At 42.3% G+C, this 22,521-nt stretch overlaps 1 protein-coding gene across 1 annotated transcript in view; it reads left to right on the top strand.

Annotated features, from left to right (window-relative positions):
• The window catches only part of LOC143398210 (prolow-density lipoprotein receptor-related protein 1-like), a 46,033-nt gene that overhangs the window by 12,155 nt on the left and 11,357 nt on the right, over positions 1 to 22,521 (top strand). The window contains exons 9-22 of the mRNA XM_076855269.1: positions 1,042 to 1,210; positions 1,528 to 1,696; positions 3,048 to 3,273; positions 3,989 to 4,114; positions 5,573 to 5,797; positions 11,681 to 11,992; positions 12,967 to 13,179; positions 15,771 to 15,962; positions 16,457 to 16,672; positions 18,541 to 18,779; positions 20,018 to 20,147; positions 20,387 to 20,571; positions 21,363 to 21,549; positions 22,075 to 22,293. Coding sequence (XP_076711384.1) covers positions 1,042 to 1,210; positions 1,528 to 1,696; positions 3,048 to 3,273; positions 3,989 to 4,114; positions 5,573 to 5,797; positions 11,681 to 11,992; positions 12,967 to 13,179; positions 15,771 to 15,962; positions 16,457 to 16,672; positions 18,541 to 18,779; positions 20,018 to 20,147; positions 20,387 to 20,571; positions 21,363 to 21,549; positions 22,075 to 22,293 — 2,808 coding nt within the window. The remainder of the gene's footprint in view (positions 1 to 1,041; positions 1,211 to 1,527; positions 1,697 to 3,047; positions 3,274 to 3,988; positions 4,115 to 5,572; positions 5,798 to 11,680; positions 11,993 to 12,966; positions 13,180 to 15,770; positions 15,963 to 16,456; positions 16,673 to 18,540; positions 18,780 to 20,017; positions 20,148 to 20,386; positions 20,572 to 21,362; positions 21,550 to 22,074; positions 22,294 to 22,521) is intronic.

Raw genomic sequence — 22,521 nt, 5'->3', positions numbered from 1 at the left:
AATACCTGAGATAATTAGTTTAAAAAGAGGAAAGGTTTATTATGGTTTTCATTTTTGGAGATTTCAGTCTATGGTTAATTGGTCCCATTGCTTTTGGATCTGAAGTGACTCATCATATAGTGAAAGTATGTGGGTGGTGGGGGAAACTATTTACCTCATGGTACCAGGAAGTAAAGGGAGATGAGAAAATATTAGCATCCCACAATCCCCTCAAGGTTATGCCCCATGACTTAACCTCCCACTAGTGCCCACCTCTTACCTGTTTCCATTGCCTTCCAACAGTGCCACAGGCTGGAGACGAAGCCTTTAACACATGGGCCTTTGAGGGACATCCCAGATCCAAACTGTAGCCCTACCCCCTAGTGTAAGAAGTATGCTATCCATCTGTACCACCACCTGCGAGACACCTGTCGTGAAGCATATAATATATAATAATCTGGTTTCAGATAAGGCTGCTGTGGTTTAAGTCCATAGGAGCATCATAGAAGTAACTTGCAACATGAATTGTTAGTATCAAAGTACAGAGAGTCTTGGAATGTAGCCTCAGGCCACAGTTAGTCTGATGGGGGGTGCCCATCACTAGGTATGTCACCTTGGGCAAGTTCTTAACTCCTTTGATTGTTTTCCATAAGATGAGGGTGCTACTACTTGCCTCACTGGGTAAGTTTGGGAATTAAATTAGACAATGCATGTGAAGAGGGCTTGGTGTAGTGCTAGGGATATAGAAATGGTCTGGGAGCAATTCAGAGGTAGCATTTGTAACAACTTGCCTGACACTTGTGCAAGAACTTTTGCCTAAACTGAGGTCACTTACAGGCTCTCGGATTTCTTAGTTAAGCTTCTGCTCTGGTCCTCCTCCTTCCCTGCCACCCCTGCATGTTGGAAGCACCTTGGCTCATCCCTGGCCCTTGATCCTTGCCATCTATTTGCCTCACTGTATAATTCAAAATCAGAAAACGTAGTAATGTGTGTCCAAGTCTCTGCAAGGTAAGATGGGTGTAAAAGTATGTAGGAACATAAAGCTGTCTCCTCTGTCCCCAGAGCTCACAGCGGTGAATAGCATCTCCTTGGACTGGTCCACAGGACAGTTGTATTGGGCTAGCAGCTTTGCAAGGGTCATCTGTGCTGGCTTAAGTGATGGCAGAGGCTATGTCAAAATTTTGGAAAAGGATCTTGTGCCAGAGCAGCTGGTTGTGTTTCCTGAAAAGAAGTAAGTAGTGTTTCTTTGGAAGTATATCCTAAATCACTGATGACTTAGGATATTTAAGTTAATAAGGGAACATGTCAGTCTTTTTCAACTTGGATTTCATTGGCTCCCCCCAATTCTTAATTTTGAATCCTAAATTGAATTTTATGGAGCTAATGTTTTCAAAGCCTAGTGAGTGTAGGAGCAGAAATCTCTAGCAATCATCAGCAATATAATGATGAGAGATCAGTACAAGAAAGCTATGCGAGCCAGGCTGTACAGAGTTAAGTACGCATGTGTGCAAGTGAAGGGGCCCTAACACCATGCACCCCTGTTCGCAGGTACTTGTATTGGGTGAATCGAGGAGGGACAGGCCTGAGGGCTGTTGAGTCTGCAGGCATGGATGGCTCTGACAGGAAGGTGCTCACTGTCCTAACCACAGAGGAGCCTTTAGGACTGACGCTGGACCATGTGACCGGCAGGCTCTACTGGATCAGTGAACACAAAAAGGTACCACACTTAGGTCCAGAGAGAAAGGTAAACTTTTGATGGGAACTTGGTTTGACTCCACAGGTAAGTACAAAATTCTCTTTAAGTCTTGCATCAACTCTATGAAGTACCTTCTGGCCACAAAAACTGAGAAGAGCCAGATGCACAGCACCTTTGGGTGGAAGAGACTATATCAACATGACTTGGAGGAGAGAGGTGATTTTCTTCAACTCTATAGTCAAATGCTATTGGAATTTTCTGGAAGCACTGGTCCTATTCTGTGTTGTAGCCAGTACACAGGATCTTTTAGGATTGTTGACTACATCCTTGAAAGCATACAGTTCTGGGCTACTTGTGTTTCATACTTAGATTTCTAGGACTTTCTATATTGCAGTTCATGGTTTCCCGGTTTTAGAAATGCCAAACTAAAAGACCAGTCAAATTTTAGGCCTCTTATTTCCTACCTGTGATTCTGATTAATTATGGTGCCTCTTTGTGCTCCCATGGCTCCTGCCCACGTCCCGCATAGGTGGTGGAAATGGGGTTCCCCTCAGTGGAATGGGCTGGCTGAGAAATAAAAGCTAGGAAAAAATAGAATGGCTTAAAAAACCACAGAACACAGAAAGTAGTTTCAAAAGCAGGGGCAGGATGGGCAAGCCAATTAGACAGAACGAGGTTCTGGCAAAATGCAGCCTGCGCCTGCGCTTTATTTATATCGGGAGACATCAAAGGCCTTCCATGGAATGTTCTGCTCCAAAAAAGGTGAAAGTTGGGCTGTTCAGCTCCTAATGGGTCACACCCATCCCGGAGTTACTATGAGAAACCTGCCTAGCAGAGTGGAGGGAAGGTCACGTGCATTGGGCAACCTGTTGCCATGGAAGAGCCACGGAAAGTTCCCAAAGCCAGGCCTCTCTGTCCCTGGCTACCACGCCAAGAGAAGGTCCTCATGTATTTCACGGATGGCTTCCTGCACATGGCCCTTGCTGAAAAGAGAGAGGATCCCTACTCAGAAGACAGCACACAGTGGAATTGAAAGGGTTTGGTACAGTGTCAGTTTGGACAATAAGCTCTGGCTTGGGACAAAATGGAACCCCCTCTCCAACGTCCCTGGGGAACTTCTAGTTCTCTGGAAACTGGGTTAAAATTTCACTGGAGGCCGAAGGGTTTGTTACTGTGGCCCCAGTTTGTACAAAAAGCAATCTAATCTGCTGATTGGCATTAGTCTCCATGAATCCTTCAGTGATCTCTTCTCTGTCAAGCTGATGTTACCTAGACATGTTTAATCAGTGTCCAAAGAACTGGTGACACTAACATTGTCAGCACTGGTAAGGCATGCTACCATGTTCTCAAGAGCTTCTAATGCTTCCTCCAGTCCATAGAGACAGTGAAAGTGGACGGAAGCGGGAGGTACACCTTTCCTGAGATCTTCCTGGAAGATGAAAACCCAGTAGGACTGGCTGTCTTTGAGAACTCTTTCTTCTGGGCAAATAAGACACGGCTGTTTCATACCTCACCCCGCAGCCCAAAGGAGAGAGAGGTGTTACTGGATGCCTCCGTATCTGCTTTCTTGGTCCTCCACAAGTCCCAGCAGCCTAAGGGTAAGTAAGTGGCTTGCTGTAGAAATGCTGAGGAATCAGAATGCATAAGAGTGAAACCACCTAATAGTGCTAGATGGTGGTTGTTGGAACTCAGTATTTGGAGGCAGGGAAATGTTCTGGGTGTCCTTCCAGACTTCCTTACATAGCACTTCAAAGGAAGGTGAACCGAACACCAGTATCTATTGGGGAAGTCGGTCCACGTGTGTGTCCTGTGCCTGTCCAAAGCATTAGCTAGATTTTTTTTAAGCCATGAAATGTAGAAAAAAAGGATAATAAGTTGTTCACAGAGGGGCTGGGATGGCCTGCTCACAGATCTTTGAATAAAACAGAAAATCGAACAGATCCTGGTATCCTGATGATAGGAAAAGTCAACTTAGATAATGCTTCTTAAATGGCTCTGCGAAGCTAACCAAAGTAGAGCCTAGGCCACTCAGGGAGTCTGGCGGTAAGCAAGGCAGACAGTCGTGTTGCCTTGACTCCAAGGGAGGAGATGCTGCTGGTGGAAGCCTAAGGTCCCAGCCTCAGATAGATAAGTGACTGTCACTATCTGAAAGACCATCAAGAGATCAGTGGAGTTCAAAGGTCAGCACACCCAATTGGAAGGTAACTAGTACATCTGAATTCCTCCTAAGACAAAAGTGGCTTAACTGTTCTTTGTTATTAAGTTTTGATCTAGTGTGGATAAGGACATCTCGGGGTTCCTGTTTTACAGCAGGCAGACACCCAGCTTGTACTCCAGGCTCCTGCAGCCACTTATGCCTTCTGTCTCCTGTCCACCCCAAGGGCTATAAGTGTGTTTGTCCTGAAGGAATGTTTCTTTCACCTTCTGGCACATGTAGTGGTAAGTACATCGGGTAAAAATGGGCTCAGCTTAAGGAGGCATCCTCCATGGTAGCCTGGAAATCATGTAGCTTCCATTTCTCAATCAGTTGCTTTTGTTCTTGACAACCTTCTTTGATGACTACTTTGTTATCAAAACAACTTCATTCATTTTTTTTCCTTTCGATTGTGCTAAAAAATATACAGAATAGAGAACTTAGCATTTTAGCCATTTCTAAGTTGCATGAATTACAACCATCACCACTGTCCACCTCCAGAACTACTTCATCTTCCCAGACTGAAAACCCTTAACCCACTAGATGTCCCCCTTCTCCTCTCCCTAACAGTTTCTTTCAACTACCATTCTGTTTTCTGTCTGTATGAATTTGCCTATTTTAGGTATGACATTAAGTGAAATCATGATATATTTATCTTTTGGGTCTGCCATCTTTCACTAGTTACTATAAGTGTTTCATTCACAGTGTAGCAAGTGTACATTCTTTCTAAAAGTTGGATGATATTCCAGTGTGTGTACGTACCATATTTCATTTATTTTTCCATCTGTTGTTGGACAGTTAGATTTGATAAGCTTCAAATCAAGTTTTACATGAAAACTTGCAAAAGAGGTGATCTAAGAAATCCTTGATAATCTTATGACAATTCCATTTCTGACTCATGTTTATAAGTAGTCTCTACCGCATTATTGTTTTACTTAAACATTGTCAACATAAGTTCTCCAGGTTGCTGTTTCCTCTTCAAAATATTAAAGGTGACATAAAATCCATTGAACTTCTCTATCCAACTTATTCTGTGTTTTCCTATAGAATATTGAGGTTTTTAAGGATAAATTACATAAATTACATAAGTTTTATTTTATTTATTTATTCTAAGTTTTTTTTATTATTGGTTGTTCAAAACATTATAAAGCTCTTGACATATCATATTTCATACATCTGATTCAAGTGGGTTATGAACTCCCATTTTTACCCCGTATACAGATTGCAGAATCATATCGGTTACACATCCACGTTTTTACATAGTGCCAAAATGCTGTTACAGGGACAACTCTGAAAGACATCATATGTAATAAGCTGTAGTGCCAAAGTCATCAGCCTGAATTTCATTTGAAGCCTTATATATTATGTACTGTTATACTCAACTACCTGAGTAACACAAGGTTTAAAATCCTTTAGTAGTGAGAGATCACTAAATGAAGCAGAGCAGTACTCCTGCCCTCATTCTCAGAATTTTCCCAAGTTTTCCCACAGAAGACCCAGTGACTTGGGCATACTGAGCAACACTGGTATTTGTCCAAATGACCATCTTCTCTAGAAGCTACAGTACACATGTTGGATGTGCGCTTCAGAAGCAGACATCGGTACTCAGATTGAGTTAGGGGCACTGCTCCAGAAGAGACCCTGGGCTCATCTGACAAATGGTCAAATAGCAAATCTCTTTTTTTTTTTTTTTTTTTTCATAGAATTAAAACTTGTGTTTTCTTCTGGCAAACGTCTGTACTTGTTGAAAGTTGGCTCTATGGGATCTGCCATAGAGAGAACTCTAGTTGAAGAACATTCTGGGAACATCTATTTATTGGATATTGACTGGAAAAGGAACCTCATCTATTGGACGAATGCTCAGGGACATCTGGTCTACTCAACTGGGTATTCTGGACAAAAGCTAGAGATCTGGACACAGCGTACTGGTAAGCTGGGGAGGGCATCTTGTTTTCCTCTCTGCTTTTATTTTTTGTTTCTCAAATAACTAGGACCAAAAAAAATCTGATCAAGTACTGATTTAAATAAATCTTCATGCCAGTGGAAAATCCCCACTTCTTGAGTTTTTTCACCTCTCAATAGCACCAGAAGGTGAAGACCAACTCTTTACTTTTTGAAGTGTTAACTATATCTGATTTATTCTTGCTCTTAGGAGCTATGTGCAGATTGTCAGAAAGCTACTATGACTCAGGGAATCCTAGAGCTGTAGTAATAAGGTTTTAAAATTTTTACATTTCTGGCCTTAAATCAGGGGAGGATAGAAATGGACCTTTCATTCTTCAATTTTTGCATTGCAAATTTTTCTTACACTAATTTAGAAGTAATTTGCAATGCAGATCTCAGAGTGAACTAGCAAGATATTTTCTTAATATGGTATATATGCTTTCTTCCCCCTCCCACACTCCTAAATGCCATACCCCATCCCCAAGTTCCGTGTACTCAGCTTAACTGTAAACATCTACTTTATAAGGGAGAAATGCAACTTGAGTTCTGTGATTAGAACTAGATTTCTGAATATCTGCCCCTTGGGTCTCTGCCAAGTGCTAAGGACAGGCTTTAGGGCAAAAGGTGCTGTATTGAAATACATATCTCAGAGTCATCCTTCCGGGCAGTATACCTTACCAGAGAGCACTGTTGGGTGACCACAATTACTGGCAGCAGCTCCCCAGTGATGTTCAGGGTTTACAAGAGAGTAACAATTTCGTTTGAGGTGTTTCTAATGTCAAGTGTTGAGTCCTTGTGTCTGTAATAGTCTTTTGTTACTGTAAACAACACCTGAGATAATCAACTTACAAAGAAAAAAAATTAAATAAAGAAAAGAGGAAAAATTTCTGTTGGATCATGGATTTAGAAGTCCCATTCAGGCAGATGCGTTGCTTTTAGGCCTCTGGTGGGGATGAGGGATGGCAATGGTGGGAAGTGCATGGTGGAGAAAAACTGTTCTCCTTATGACCAAGCAACAAAAGAGAGCAAAAGAAAGAGGCTGGGGATCCATGATTCACATCCAGGCACACCTTGACCGACCTAAAGTTCTCTCACTAGGACCCACCTCTTAAAGGTTCCACCAACTCTCAATAGTACCACAAACTCAAGACCAAGTCTTTGGGTGACATTCAAGATCCAAACTATATTAGTAAGACCCTGTCTCAAAATTTTTTTTATGTTAGTTGTTCAAAACATTACATAGCTCTTGACATATCATATTTCATACATTTGATTCAAGTGGGTTATGAACTCCCATTTTTTCCCCCGATACAGATTGCAGAATCACATCGGTTACACATGCACGTTTTTACATACTGCCATACTAGTGTCTGTTGTATTCTGCTGCCTTTCCTATCCTCTACTATCCCCCCTCCCCTCCCCTCCCATCTTCTCTCTCTACCCCATCTACTGTAATTCATTTCTCTCCTTTTTTTTCCCCTTTCCCCTCACTTCCTCTTATATGTAATTTTGTATAACGATGAGGGTCTCCTTCCATTTCCATGCAATTTCCCTTCTCTCTTCCTTTCCCTCCCACCTCTCGTCCCTGTTTAATGTTAATCTTCTTCTCATGCTCTTCCTCCCTGCTCTGTTCTTAGTTGCTCTCCTTTGGGATCCTGGTGATGTGGCTCAGTGGCTAAAGCTCCCTTAGGTTTGATCCTTGGTACAAAAAACAAACAAACAAAAAAGCTCGAAGATTCTGTTTTAGAAATACCTGTCTATAGGAGCCAGGGAATAGAGCTTAGTGGCAGATCACTTGCCTACCATTCACAGTGTGCTGGGTTCAATTCCAAGCAACACACACACACACACACACACACACACACTCACACATACACAAAGTAGTGTAGCATGGCTCAAAAGAAATTCACTGACCCTGATAATTGGGCTCTCAACAGAATCTACAGAGGGCCAAGGTTGAGTCTATAATTCCAGAAGAGAAGTCAGTATTCTCTGGATACAACAGAACCCAACAAAGGGAAGACAGCATCTGCATCTAGGATGGCCAGTCTGTTCTTACTAATTTGTCAACCTTAAGTCATTTCTCCTTTTGCAGGCAGAGTAACTTCGTGGTTATGGGGAGAACTCAGATGTGTAAGTTCCTCCCTATGACAATGTGAGGAATAGTAAAGAAATGCTCCCCCACTAAGGCCCAGGACTAGGAATGACCTACAGCCCGTCGGCCCTTTGCATTCTGGCTTCCCTCTTCTGCCCCGTAGCCCACCCTCATGCCTCGCCTGTTGGTCTTCTTCTCTGGTGGTTAACATTGGAGTTCTTCCTGTGATACCCAGGGGTGTGCTGAAAATGATAACCAACCAGCTCGTCAAGGACAAGTGCACATATATACTTACATATGTTTAAAATAAAACTTACTCATGTAAAGGATATCAACCTACAAACGTTAAAAAACACACGATTTCTTTATTGTAAACTTTTTCCATGGTTATTTTGACTGATTTTCACAGAATGCTTTTTTTACAGTAAAGTCTTGGATCAAAAGCAATTCTGTTAGTTACAATTCAACTTAAGTTTTAATAATCTTTGAATACATGCTTGCTTACTATCTGATTAGTCAGTGATATTTTTGAAGGAGTGTAGTTTCAACTTAGAGTTTGATACTTTTGTTTCCTTAGTGAAGTGATAAAAACTTGGAATTAGTTCATCAGTGACATAAATGACTTCTTTGCTGAATTGAATAATAAATTTCAAATACTAGAAAAATGTTTCCTTAACTTTGGGGGGTATTTAAAGTATAATGGCTATAGATATGACACATGCAAGATGAATCTTATAATCATTTACATTTTATTACTTAGATTTAGACTAGGATCTGGCAAATGTTTTGTGTAAGAAGGCCAGATTGTATGTATTTTAGGTTTAATGGGCTGTCTCTTGTTATAGCACTGAAGTAGTCATAGACAGAGTGTGAAGGATCAGCAACATTCCACTAAAGCTTATATCTACAAAACCAAGCAAGGAGGCTGACTTGGCCCAAGGGCAATTGTTTTTATTTTTTTTTTAATTTTTTAATTTTGTTTTGTAGACCAGGGAATGGAAAACAGTCAAGCCCTGGTTTGTAGTATTTACAATTTTCACCATGTAAATACTCCCACGATGGCAGATTTCAAGCTACAGTGTGACACATTATTAAATGTGGAGTTGGGAAGAGATGTGTGAGCAAACCTTTATTTAGTATCTCCACCATATGGGTACAATTGACATAAACATACAAGAGAATAGATACAAGTCGAGTGGCCCCAATCCAAAGATCTAAAATCCAGAATGTGATAAAATTTGAAAGTTTTTGAGTTCTCACAAAATGGAATAAATGGAAACTTCCATGGCTGGTCTGTTTGTTGAAAAAAAATTTTAAATTTATTCTTTTTAAATATACATGATAGTAGAAGGTATTTTGGCATATTATACATACGTGGAGTATAATTTATTCTAATTAGGATCTCATTCTTGTGGTTGTGCTTGATGTGGAGTTTCACTGGTTGTGTATTCATATATGAACACAGGAAAGTTATTTCTGATTCATTATGTTTTTCCTGTTCCCATCCTTTCTTCTTTCCCTTCATTCCCCTTTGTTTAATCCAATGATCTTTTATTCTTCCCTCCCCACCTCTTATTGTGTGTTAACATCCACATACTAGAACATTTGGCCTGTGATTTTGGGGAACTGGCTTATTTCACTTAGCATGACAGTCTTCAGTTCCTGGCTAGTGCCACAATTTTATTCTTCTTTCTGGCTGAGTAATGTTCTATGGTGTATATGTACACATTTTCTTTATCCATTCACCTGTTGAAGGGCACCTAGGTTGGTTCCACAGCTTAGTCATCCTGAATTAGCTGCTATAAAAAGTTGATGTGACTGTGTCACTGTATTATGCTGATTTTAAATCCTTTGGGTTAAACTGAGGAGTGGGATAGCTGGGTCAAAATGATGGTTCCATTCCAAGTTTTCTGAGGAACCTCCATATTGCTTTCCAGCATGGTTGCATCAATTTGCAGCCCCACCAGCAGTGTATGAGTGCACCTTTTCCCCCACATCCTCACCAACATTTTTTTGTTACTTGTATTCTTGATAGCTGCCATTATGATTGGAGTGAGATGAAATCTCAGTGTAGTTTTAATTTGCATTTTTGTTGACCAATCGTATTTCTTCTTCTGTGAGGTGGCTGTTCAGTTCCTTTGCCTGATTATTGATTGGGGTATTTGTTTGTTTGGTGTTCTTTTTTGAGTTCTTTATATATCCTAGAGATTAATGCTCTGGGGTACAGGTGGCAAAGATTTTCTCCTGTTCTGTAGGCTCTCTCTTCATATTCTTGTTTGCTTTGCTGTGAAGAAGTTTTTAGTTTGATATCATACCATTTATTGATTCTTGATTTTACTATGCCTGATATTTGTGGTGAGTTGTCATCAAAATTCAGATGTACCAAAAATACTGGATACGAATTACTTTTAGGCTACATGTGTAAGGCATACATGAAACATCAATGAATTCTGTGTTTGGAGACTAGGGTCCCATCCCCAAAGTACCTCATCAGTGTAAGCAAATATTCCAAAATCCAAAACATTTGGTCCTAAGCATTTTGGATAAAATTTGGATACTCAGCTTGTAATAGTTAACTGTAGGAGAACAGTTAGAAATTGATGAGTAGTCGTTGCTTTTAATAAATTAGTATAATTCATTTAATTGTTAATATTGAATAATCAGCTTAAAGGATTTTTAAAAATTTAATACTTGGCCGTTGTAAGCTTGTGTAAATCAGCTTTGTTAACTTCTGTAAAATGACAGACACCATTCTAACCTTTCGATTTGATTTGTTTTAACCCTAATAATCATAACACCCCTACAAAAACACCCTATTACACATTTAAGGAAACCAAGACATAGAAGTTAATTGACATCATGTGATAGAACAGTATGTTTTTGTTTTTGGTACTAGGGATTGAACCCAGGGGTGCTTTACCATTGAGCTTAGTAGTCTTTTTATTTATTTATTTATATTTTTATTTTAAGATAGGGCCTCACTAACTTGCTGAGGCTGGCTTTAAATTTGGCAGTCCTCCTGTCTCAGCCTCCTGAATCTTTGGGATTAAGGTGCACACCACCAGCTGGAACAGGGTTTTGAATGAGGTGATCTGACTTGCTAGCCTGATATTGCTCTCACACTGTATGCTAGAGGGCATCCCAGCATTGCTAACATACCTAGCTGAGACCCAGTTGGATAACACTATGGTGGGTGTGGGTAGGAGTAGTGAGAGTACTTTGCAGGCTAATGCCCAACTCAGCTATTCACATCTAAAAGCAGACATTTTGTGGCTTTTGTAGATTTGGTCCCTAGCATAACTGCGCCTTCTAGTTGTGAATTTCCTCATTGTCCATGCACCCCATCAGTGACCTTCCATACCACTGTAGGGGTGTCACAATCTCTGCTTTCCTCTAGCAGTTTCAGTTCTGTTGACTTGACATGCGATGGACTGATTTTCATATTAACCTGTGAGGAGGAAAGAATATGAATCTCAAGTTGCAGACCTGCATTTAAATGTAGGCTTTGCCACTTGGACATCAAACCTACAAAAATATAATGAATGCCTCCCTTGCCAGGTGGCTGCAGGGATCAAAGGAGCTCATGTGACAAGGTGCTGGAACCAGAGCATGTGTGATAAGGCTCATCATGGAAATGAGAGCTGTCAGTTTGTGAGGGACTCTCATATCCTTGCCCCACCTCTTGTCTCCTTTCTTTCCTTGACCCAGAGTTTGAATCAGCACATGAATGGGTTAAAAGCCCTGTGTAATAGAGTTCCTTTTCCTCCTGCAGTCTGCTCAGCAAATGTGGACATATCAACAGGGCACCTGTTCTGGCTGCCTTGCGACAGAGGTGCTATCCAGAAGACCAGCATTCCTGGAGCCAACACACATACCCTCTACAGCACCAGCAGCATCATACTGCAGCTGCTTCTCGACTGGCCCAGGAGGGTGCTCTATTGGGTGGAAAGCGGGAAACACTTGCAGAGTCTAACCCTGGATGGCAGAATCAGACAGGAGGTCTGGAGAGGCACCTGGACAGCGGACACCCAGATGGCCTTAGACCTGGGCTCCGCTAGCATTCTCTGGACTACCAAAGGGTCAGGTAAGCCCTTGTACTGCCAATGCACGTGAGGAAGCACCACGGGACAGTGAGCTCTAGACAGTCCTATCTTTAGTATAATGCTTCTAGTCATTCTTTCACATTTGTTTTCAATTTTTTTTAATTAATTTTTTTTGGTCTGTTCTGGGGAAATTCTTTTTTGTTTTTAATTGACACACAATAATTGTACATATTTATGGAGTGCAGTGTGACGTTTTGACACATGGGTACAATGTGCAGTGATCAAATCAGGGTGCATCTGTCACTTGGAACATTTATCATTTCTTTGTGGGGAGAACACTTGAAGTCCTCTCTCCTAGCCATCCTAGTTATTTCAAGAACTAGGTAGACACAGAATTTGACTAGAAGTTTGATAGTTAAAGCATGGATAGTCACCTCAAATTTGCCTCTGTGTAGTTTGGGGATTTAGAAGGTGGAAAACCTCAGAAAAGACATACTTAATAACTTTTAGAAGATACTCTTAGTAGCTTTTAAAATATACTTTGAATAGCCATTTGTTGTGTCCAGGATTCACTTCTACTTCATTAAGTAGAAGTAATGAAACCAAAGTCCCATGGCCAATGAGGGCCAAGGGTTGCAGCTGTAACTTGGAAACAAGTACAGGTTATATCTCTGTAGCTGAGTTTGCTTATTTTCTTCCCCCAGAGTCTGTCCATGAGGTCAGCTACGTGCTGATGACCAGGAGTTTTTAGTATACGTGGAAGCAGCAAAGTCACATCTGACGTTCCCTCATGGCAGGACAAAGCCCCTCGCTTTCCTGGAGCTTAAAGCACCTCATTAGGCTATCTTTACATATAAAATTAAAATCTAGAAAAGGCGATAGGAAGAGTATGTGCTTCTTTATGTTTGGAGTCTTTGAACCTCAATCTGACAGCCCAGGTGCACCCCACCGAAGCATTCTGTGGTGACAGGTCACTTGTTCAGCATCCGCTTCTAAGACCTTGGCTCTTCCTTAGGGTTGCAAAGTCTGAGTCTCCTAAAAAATAGAACGTACTCTTTGAACAAGTCCTGGAGTGACGGGCTTATCGCGGCCCATGAGCCCTACCTGGTGACGGTGGACCAGGCAGCTCTTGTGCTGTGGAACAGAAAGACGCTGGAGCCCTTCTCAGTGCTGAGGGAATCATACGTAAAGAAAATGATCATCTTGGCAGAGAACCAGGAGGTGCCGGGTGAGTCCTTCTTTGGTCGGGTTATTCTTTGACTCCGCTTCACTGGACCCTTCTTGTTGTTGTGCTTTCCTAGGATCCGATCCTGGGTGCCTGTACATGTGCACTGGGAGTTGTCTCCAGCCACAGTTCAGCAGGCTGTCTCCCTAAGGTCTCTGTGTGTTGGAAACACAAGAATCCAACCCATTTCTTCAAGTTCCTTAATGACATAAGTCTCTTAGCAATATTCAAAGAAGGGTGCAGGCCATCACCCCTTTTGGAAGTCATCTTGCACATCAGCATATTCAAGCCTTTTTGGTAGTTAAAAAAAAAAAAAAAACATTTAATTTGCTCTAAACCAGTTTCCCAAACTGATTTATCATAGAAACCATTTTTCCCCGCCACGGAACTGAACCAGGCACCCTTAATCACTGAGTCACATCCCCAGCCCTTTTTTAAGTTTATTTATTTATTTTTTGACACCGTAACTCACTAAGTTGCTTAGTACCTTGCTAGGTTGCTGAGGCTGGCTTTAAACTGGCAATCCTCCTGCCTCAGCTTCCAGAGCTGCTGGGATTACAGGAGTGTGCCACCATGCCTGGCTAAGTAGTATCTCAAAGGGGACCCTCTGTGATACTCCTTTAAGGCTGTGGATGCAAATTAAGTTTCCCTTGTCTGAAATACTTGAGATATGTTTCAGATTTTGAATTTTTTTTGAGTTTTATAATGTTTGCGTATACCTAATTTTGGGGGGAAGGTACCCAAGTCTAAACACAAAACCCACGTATGTTTTCTATACACCTTATGCACATAGCCTGAAGGTAATTTTATACAATATGTTTAGTGCTCCTGCATTATGACTATGACTATGACCTGTCACATGAGGACAGGTAGAGAATTTTCTACTTGTGACATCCTGTTGGCACTTAGAGGGTTGTAGATTTTGAAACACTTTGGACTTCAGATTTTTAAATTTAGCATGTTCAACTTGTACCAGGAAAAACAGTGCTCTTGCTTTTATTAAAGTTGTGTCAGGGTTATTTGGGATGAATCTGCTTAAGGCTGGCTTTCCTTTCTTTTTCTTTTCATATATGTTGTTGGCACAGAGCCTCCCCGACCCCCACCCCCGCCACAAAAAAAAAATCTGATCTTGAATCACAAGGCAGGAAAAGAGGGAATTCATATCATAGGTGTCATTGTCATTGTTAGCAGATGTAGCTGGATGTCTCTAAGTGGAAACACAAAGGACAGATGCATTCCTTCTGTATACCCGATCTCATTCTGTCCTCCCATTTCCCTCCTCTGAACAAAGTACCTTACTTTTTATTTTTTTAAGATGTTGATGGACCTTTATTTTATTCATTTATTTATTTGCGGTGCTCAGAATTGAACCCAGTGCCTCATACATGCTAGGCAAGTGCTCTACCCTCGAGCCACAACCCACCAAACTACCTTACTTTTTGACTCACTGGTTGGTTACGCCTGATCTTAAGAGTTAGAAGCATTAGGCATAGGGACAGATTTCTTAGGTGGTGAAGTGTGCCAGTAAAGTTGATTTTCTGTAACAAATCCAATCTTGATTATTCTAACAAATCTGTTCAGTTGCTACAATGGTTGCTGAAGAGCACTAATGATAACTTTTAGGATTGTAATTAATGCTTTTCAGCAAATGAGGACCCATTATATGCTGGCCCTTGTTCAAGACCACAGGATGCTATAGCAGGAAAGCATAAGGACAGTTATGCCTCACTTAATGATAGGGATATCTTCTGAGAATGTGTAATGTTAGTGATGTCGTCATTGTATTAACACCATATAATGTACCTACGCAAGCCCACGAGCCCAGATGGAATAGACTATATACACCTACTGTACATATTTGTATGTGCTAGACTTTGGTTTTTTTTTTTTAACCCAAGGCGCTTAACCAATGAGCCCACATCCACAGCCCATTTTTATTTAGAGACGGGGTGTCACTGAGTTGCTTAGGATCTCACTAATTGCTGAGGCTGGCTTTGAACTTGCCATCCTCCTGCCTCAGCCTCCAGAACCACTGGGATTCTAGGCATGTACCACAGTGCCCAGCTGTGCTAGACTTTTATATGACTGGCAGCATAGTAGATTTTTTTAATACCAGTATCGTTACAAACACATGAGTAATTCGTTGTGCTTGACATGAGAACAGCCTCAACTTTATATGATGTTAGTGACATCACTGAGTGCTAGGACTTTTCAGCTTCATTTTAATCTTATGAGATTATTGTCATAAGTCAGACTGTTGTTGACTGAAATGTCAATCATACTACGCATAACTGTACTTTTTATTCCTCAGACTGGAATAGAGTAGCAGATAGTGAAAAAAATTAAGGTTACAGTTTGTAGACTGGCAAGAAGAAAACAATTTGCCCAAATTCAAAGCCAGTAGATAATGATCTAACGTACCACTCTTAATCTAAGGATGTAAGATGGAGGCAGTTTCACTTTTTATTCTTATGAAGTAGAAAAATGTTGGTAGTCAGCCGTGACATGTCTTTCTGGAAGAGGGGGACAATAGGAGCACACCCCCATTGATGAGCCATATCGGCCTGACTTGCTGAAGCAGTGGTTTGCTCTAGATCCTGAGATTGAAGAAGCCACAATGGTCCCTCCTACTCTTCCTCCTCCACCGCCTCTACTTTGCACCCGGTCCTCTGTCCTCTGTCGGGATGGGAAGGAATGCATTTCTCGGGAGTCCCTCTGTGATAGCCAGCGTGACTGTCAGGATGGCTCCGATGAAGAGAACTGCTCCCAGCTCTGCCACAAACCAGGTCTGTCACCCTCTCCTGTCCTCAGTGTTTTGTGCCAGGTACTGTGAGTTGGCTTTGAGCGTGCCATGAATTGTCAAGAGTGTTGATCAGAGTCATGCTAACTTTCCCAAGGCAGATTTGTGTAGATGAAAGCCACAGCCTGTCAGGATTCTGATTCTTTGAATGCCCATTTTACTACATTTAAGCCACATGCTAGACTATTACTTCCTTGCTGCTTCAAATTTGCTAAGTGTTCCAATCTGACCTAAATGGCCCACTTGTAACAGAGGTGGTCTTACAAGTCATCAGAGTAACCAAACACGAGGCTTTAGTCAAATGACCTAGCTTAGCTGGCTGGTTTAGTTGACCTGAGCACGTTATGAATCAATTAGATATTAGAACTCAGATTAAACAAGATGCAGTCTGTTTACACCTCAGATTCCAGAATGAGAGTGAGTTCATCTCAGTTTGGACCTTCTGTCTGACTGTGCTAGCTCTGGCATTTTCCATTTAAGGAGTCTTCCAGTGTCTGGATGGAAGAAGGTGCATAGAGGAGAAATACCACTGCGATGGGGCTCAGCACTGCTTGGATGGGTCTGATGAGCTCAGCTGCTGGAAGCCTGTCGAAGAGTGTTCTCTGCGCTGTGACAACAAGACTCGCTGCATCCCTAAGAGCTGGCTATGTGATGGGAACCCAGACTGTTCTGACAAGAGAGATGAACAAGGATGTGGTAGGTTTCAAGGGGCTTCCTGAAAGTATTTTAAACAGTATTAGAGTTGCTGCTGCTTTTTCATAGTAGGTAGATTCTAAATGAGCAGATATGGAACCACCGTCACTCCTGACAGTAATGCCAGGTTGGGTACCTATGGAGCCTCTGGTTACAATGTTTTTATCAACCGACTGATACTTGGCCTTGTTGTATATGCATTTCTGTTGAAAGGTGTCACGATATCTATCGTTGATTCATCAGCGTTGAGCTCACAGCACTGCCATTCAGCCCTTAACGCAGCTTACCTAACACAGGTATTTCCCCTTAAGGCACGTCACAGCTATCTTGTGCTCAGGAACATTAGACAGCATTTCAGCATTAAATAGAAAAATCACCAAAATGAGACTAAGTAGACTGCAAAAAGTACACTTATAGTTTAAGAGCCAACATGAGAATGCCCCAGTGCATCTGTTTGACCTCGGCTGGGAACCTGCACATTGAGTGACTCAAATTTCTTGCCACTATGTATGTGTCTGCAGATGACATGAGAGTATGGAAGTACTGACCTGAGGTTCCAAAAAAAGTAAGTAGATGAATGAATGTGTAAATACTGAATCCAAAAATGAGGATCATTGACTCTCTTTTCTGCTGATGTAACAGACTAAGGTAAAAGAAAGTCTTGAGGTAGAGGGATCTTGGAGATCAGCCCAAATGCTCCCCTCTATTACAAGAGCACTTAGTGGGAAATCCATCTATGCTCCAAAGTTCCTTTATGTTGAGTTAGACTCTACCTCCTTGAAGATTTAAATTTTGGTCTCAGCTTCCGCCTTGTGGGATCAGTGTAGCAGAGAAAATTGGGAGAATCTAAGTGGGAGGAGGGGAAGCTGGGTAAGCTACGACGTTAGTCAGCCTTCTGTCCTTGTGACCAAGCTACTGGACAAAGAACAACTTAGAGAAGAAATGTTTATTGGGGGCTCATGATTTCAGAGATCGCAGTACATGGTTGGCTGGCTCCATTGCTCTGAGCACAAGGGAAGGCAGACATCATGGCAGAAGGATGTGGTGGAGAAAAGCCGCTCAGCTTGTGGCAGTCAGGAGGCAGAGAGAGAAAGAGGATGGGGCCAGGTCACACCTCCAACCACACCCCACCCACCTTTAGTCGTCACCCAGTCGTCCATTCAGCTGTCAGTGAGTTAATCTACAGATGGATTAACCCACTGAAGAGGTCAGAGACCTAATCATTTCTGAAAGCTCCACCTCTGCACCTTGCTATGCTTCCAATACGTGAACTTTTCAGAGGAAGTTCCAGATCCCCACCATAACAGGTACCATGATAGATTTGGATGTGGAGGTGACTGCATAGCCAGAGGCTATGACTGCAATGTCAGGAGGTAAGAGATACAGGAAGGAAGGTAAATCATACTCAAGGTATGACTTACTTTTTAACACCTATTATAGTTTTCCCTAGGCTTGATTCTTTCTCTTAGATGTTTATCGAGTAACATCTATGTATACGTATTGAGTTTAAGAATGTAAATTATAGAATATTTTGAATGTTGTGGAAGGGTTTTTTTTTTTTGATAAATAAAGGGCCCAGAGGGGTGTCCTTACTCTGCCTATCCCAGTGCCCTACACATCCTCCCACCCCTGTCTCTCAGCCCTTGATTTCTAGGACAAATAGCAGATTTTCAGGGCTAGCTTCTGGTTGGGGCTTGAGCCCTTTCTAACCCAACTTTGGACCAGAACCACCTTCCTGCTCTAACCCTTGCTTGGGCTAGTTCCTAAAATGAAGTGATAGCACTAAACTGAGGGACCTTCTAGCCATTTTATTTGTCATTGAATTGCTTCATATGTGGTTTAGTTCTCACCTAAAGCTTGTATTTTTTCAGTTCATGAGAAATGCAGCCCATCTGAATTTAGATGTGAGAATGGCCAGTGCATCACTTTCTCTCTACATTGTGATGGGAACCAAGACTGCCTGGACCACTCAGATGAAGAAGACTGCCCTGTTGCCTGGCCCCTGCGGTGCCCACCAGGGGAGGTGAAGTGCAGGAGGAGTGGAGAATGTGTGCTGGCAGAGTGGATATGTGACCATGACCTGGACTGCAAAGATGGAAGTGATGAGAAGGTAGGACACTCTTCTTTCAGGAAAAGGGGAGTTTAGTCACCCATCAGAATCTGTGGGGGATTGGCTCCAGGACCGCCTCATAGACATTCAAATATTCACAGAGGCTCAAGTTCCTTATATAAAATGCTATAGTATTTGCTTATAACCTGAGCACATCCTGCAAGATTCTTTAGATCATTTCTAGATTAATTATAATACCTAATGCAAAGTTAAATGTTATATAAATAGTTGTTATAGTTTATTGTGTAAGGAATAATATCAAGGAAAACTGTATATATTTAGTACAAACACTATTTCTTTTGCAAATATTTTGGGTCTGGGTTAGTGGAATCCATGGACAAAGAACCCGTAGATACGGAGGGCCAACTGTGGATTTCTAATCACAGCATAGTACATGATTTTTGTAGAAAATTTGGGAAAATGCAAGACCAGAGAAGTCACCATAATCACTCCCCAGAAAGCCACTCCTAGCTACATCAAGGTGTCCCAAATGTTAACAGGAGGCTGTTGAAATTCATACTTTCAAGAGGCATATTTTTGTTGTAGGAGATTTGCAAGTGGTAGAATGTGATAATCCTGACATAGATGTCCTACCTAGATATGTGGTCTGAAGGACTGAGCAACCCTGTCACTAGCTCTCCTTAATTGTCACTGTGAACTTTACTAAAGCTCCAGCATGGTATAGATGCAACTTGGACTCAAATTCTACTGCTTGCATGTGACCTCAAGCAAGGACTTATTCCTAAGTGTTCGATTTCCTCTTCAGAAACTGTGGATTTAGGATACATCTTGGCCTGCAGAGGGGCTGAGAATGTATCTAAAGGCTCCAGGGACTAGCAGGTGCATAGATGTCCCTCTCCCTTCAAGTACCCAAGTCAGAGTAGGTGCAAAATATGCTCAGTGTTAATTTGCTGGGGTATGTGTTACCCAGGGCAGGCAGAATTCTACACCAGTGTTTCTAGAACAAATTCCTTTGCTTTTGTTTCCTAAATTAAGTTAAGGCTTCCCAATCAGTCAGTGTGTCAAAAATAAGACGTTGCTTCCCACAACTTGACATCCTAAACTCCAGTTACAGAAAGACTTTCTCATAATTCATGTCACTTCTGAGATTTTGGACTCCATCTGGCCTCCTTAAAGTGCGGGCTTGAGAGCAGTCTCCTAACCCAGGCCTCCTTCCCCCAAGCTCCCTTCCTGGGCTCTGGATGCCAGAGCTGCTGACTACATCGCTGTCTCCTCAGGACTGTGACCCTGAGGTGCTTCAGTGTGGCCCGACCCAGTGGAGCTGTGCCAGTAGAGACCAGTGTGTGCCTGACTCCTGGCACTGTGATGGGCACAGTGACTGCAGGGACGGCAGTGACGAGGCTGGTTGTAAGTACAGGGAGCCCTTTATGTGGGTGGGACAGGGGTGCAGAGGTCATTGGCTTTCAAGGGCCCCGTCGCTGGTGGCTCACTGTGGGAGTGAGCAACCAGTTCACAAGCAAATGCTACAGAACCAGAAATCTGTTCCCCAAACAGAGACATCTTGATTATACACAGGGAGACCATGCTGAGGGAGGGATCCCTGGGGGCCAGCAAACAACTCTTAAGTAAGAAGCCATCCCTTGCAGGCCCCCCCCAGAAGTGCCTGGGTTCTGAGTTCCAGTGTGGCACCAAGGCCTGCCTGAGCCGCAGCGAGGTGTGTGATGGGAAGGAAGACTGTTCTGACGGCTCTGATGAAGGTGGAGCGTGCTCGCTGGCAGCCTGCAGCCCAGGACAGTGCTCCCACACCTGCTACCCATCCCCAGCCGGGCCCGTGAGTTGCTTCTGTTCTTGAGCAGCTATAAACTTGGTCTAGGGAAAGTAGGCAGGGATCTCGTTCAGGTTGTCCCTGGGTGCTCCTTGACCTCTTAGGTCTTACATAGCAGAGCTGTCTTGACCTCCACTGATCTGCCTGAGTCTTCTGGCTCCTGGTGAGACCATTTTTTGGCTCCTTTCCTACCTTGAATCTCCTGGAACCTTGCCACTCAGCTTGCAGAAAACTATGACCATCTGAGCTCTAAATGACAGGCAGGGCTAAGTGAGAACTGTTGTGGGTTGTCCTAAGAGCCAAACAGTCCCCTCATGCTGCAGGAAGTTGTCTGCCTGCTTCTAAACAGTCACATCCATGTGAGTATTTGGAATCTGACCTGCCCTTAAATGGTGAACTGTCTGGGCTCTAGCTAGTATCGTGGGTTGGCTGAACACAGTGAACTTGATTGTAATGGACAAGTCGGGGAAAACTGTTCTGGTATCGGGTTGTACTGGCATCTCTGTTGGTAGACAGCCAGCTAGATAAGTCTGCAGCCTCACCTTGCAGTAATCCTGCTTAGGCTCTGGGTGTCCTGGGCTGAACTTGGACCCGTGATGGTGAAAAGGGTGTAAGAGATGTGGCATGGTTGATAAGGCAAAGAGAATTGACTATATTAAATATAAAGTTGGTTCTGAGAACAGTTTGAGATGTCAGAATTCAACACAGCCCCGTACACATTTCATACCAAGGTTGGTGCCATTTTGTCAATGTTGTTCTGTCTTCAGAAATTTTTAATGTCTTCTTGTCTCTTTCAGATATGTGCTTGTGAGCAAGGCTTTCAGCTGGAGAGCCGTGGTCAGATCTGCCGGGATGTGAATGAGTGCCAGGAGTCGGGTAGTAGGCCTTGTAGTCAGACCTGTGTCAATACCCAGGGCTCCTACTTCTGTACCTGTCGTCCTGGCTACTTGCTGGAGCCTGATGGCCATACCTGCAAAGCGACAGGTATACTGGAGCTGCACATATCTTCAGAGCCCTGGATTGTGAGCTTTGAGTTCCTAAATCTTCAGGAATCCCAATGTAAATCTGTCTTTCTTAGATCCTAAATGCTCCTGCTTGTTTTTCTTCAGAAAAAGCCAAGTACCTCCCCACAGTTATCCCTTCAAACCTTGCATTTCACACTGAATTAATCTGAAACTATCTGCTAATAAGATGTCACTGTAACAGAACCATAATTCTGGCATTTGTAACCATGGCTCAACCTTACCTATACAGTTGAGCATTTTTTCTGGTCCACCTGCTCCTAAATACTTAGTTGGAAGAGAATTAAAATGGAAAAAAAGTTCTAAGTATCTTTCACTATGGTTATTATTCTAACCATTACATCATGAAGAACTACTCATCTTGTTGGCATCTTAGCCCTGTCAGTGAGAAGGCAAGAGACTACTTTGTCCTTTAATTCATTAGTCAGTGCTGGCTTTTACTGTTCAAATTCCTTTATGACTGTTGAAAGCAATTCTTATTTGACAGGTGCTGAACCAGTCCTGCTTGTTGCAATTCAGTTTAACCTATTCCTCTATGGGTTGAGAAGCTTGAAAGAAGATATTCTAGCAACCACAGACAAGAACCTGATTATTTTCTCTGTTGACTATGATTTAGTGGATCAAAAGGTCTTCTGGGCAGACCTCAATGCAGAAAGTATAAAGTGGATAAGTATGGACACTAAAAAGAAAGGGACCGTGGTAAAAGGTATTGCACCCTTTAAGGCTTCCATTCCATGCTTATCAAATACACATTGCATAAAAAATAAAACGAGTGGCTGTTTACATTCTAAACATGAGTTTGATCATATTTCCTTTGCTAAAAGAGGCCAAGGCTTGCTGGTTGGTAGGAAATGGAAAGGTGCATGGTGTTCTCAGTAGTAATGGGGGTCTGCCAAAATATCTGCTGGTGACCATTATCTCTAATGGTCATCTA

The sequence above is a fragment of the Callospermophilus lateralis genome, chromosome 4, assembly GCF_048772815.1.
Source record: "Callospermophilus lateralis isolate mCalLat2 chromosome 4, mCalLat2.hap1, whole genome shotgun sequence".
NCBI lineage: Eukaryota > Metazoa > Chordata > Mammalia > Rodentia > Sciuridae > Callospermophilus > Callospermophilus lateralis.
The sequence above is the reverse complement of the archived record's forward strand: the minus strand, read 5'-3'. Positions and strand labels throughout refer to the sequence as shown.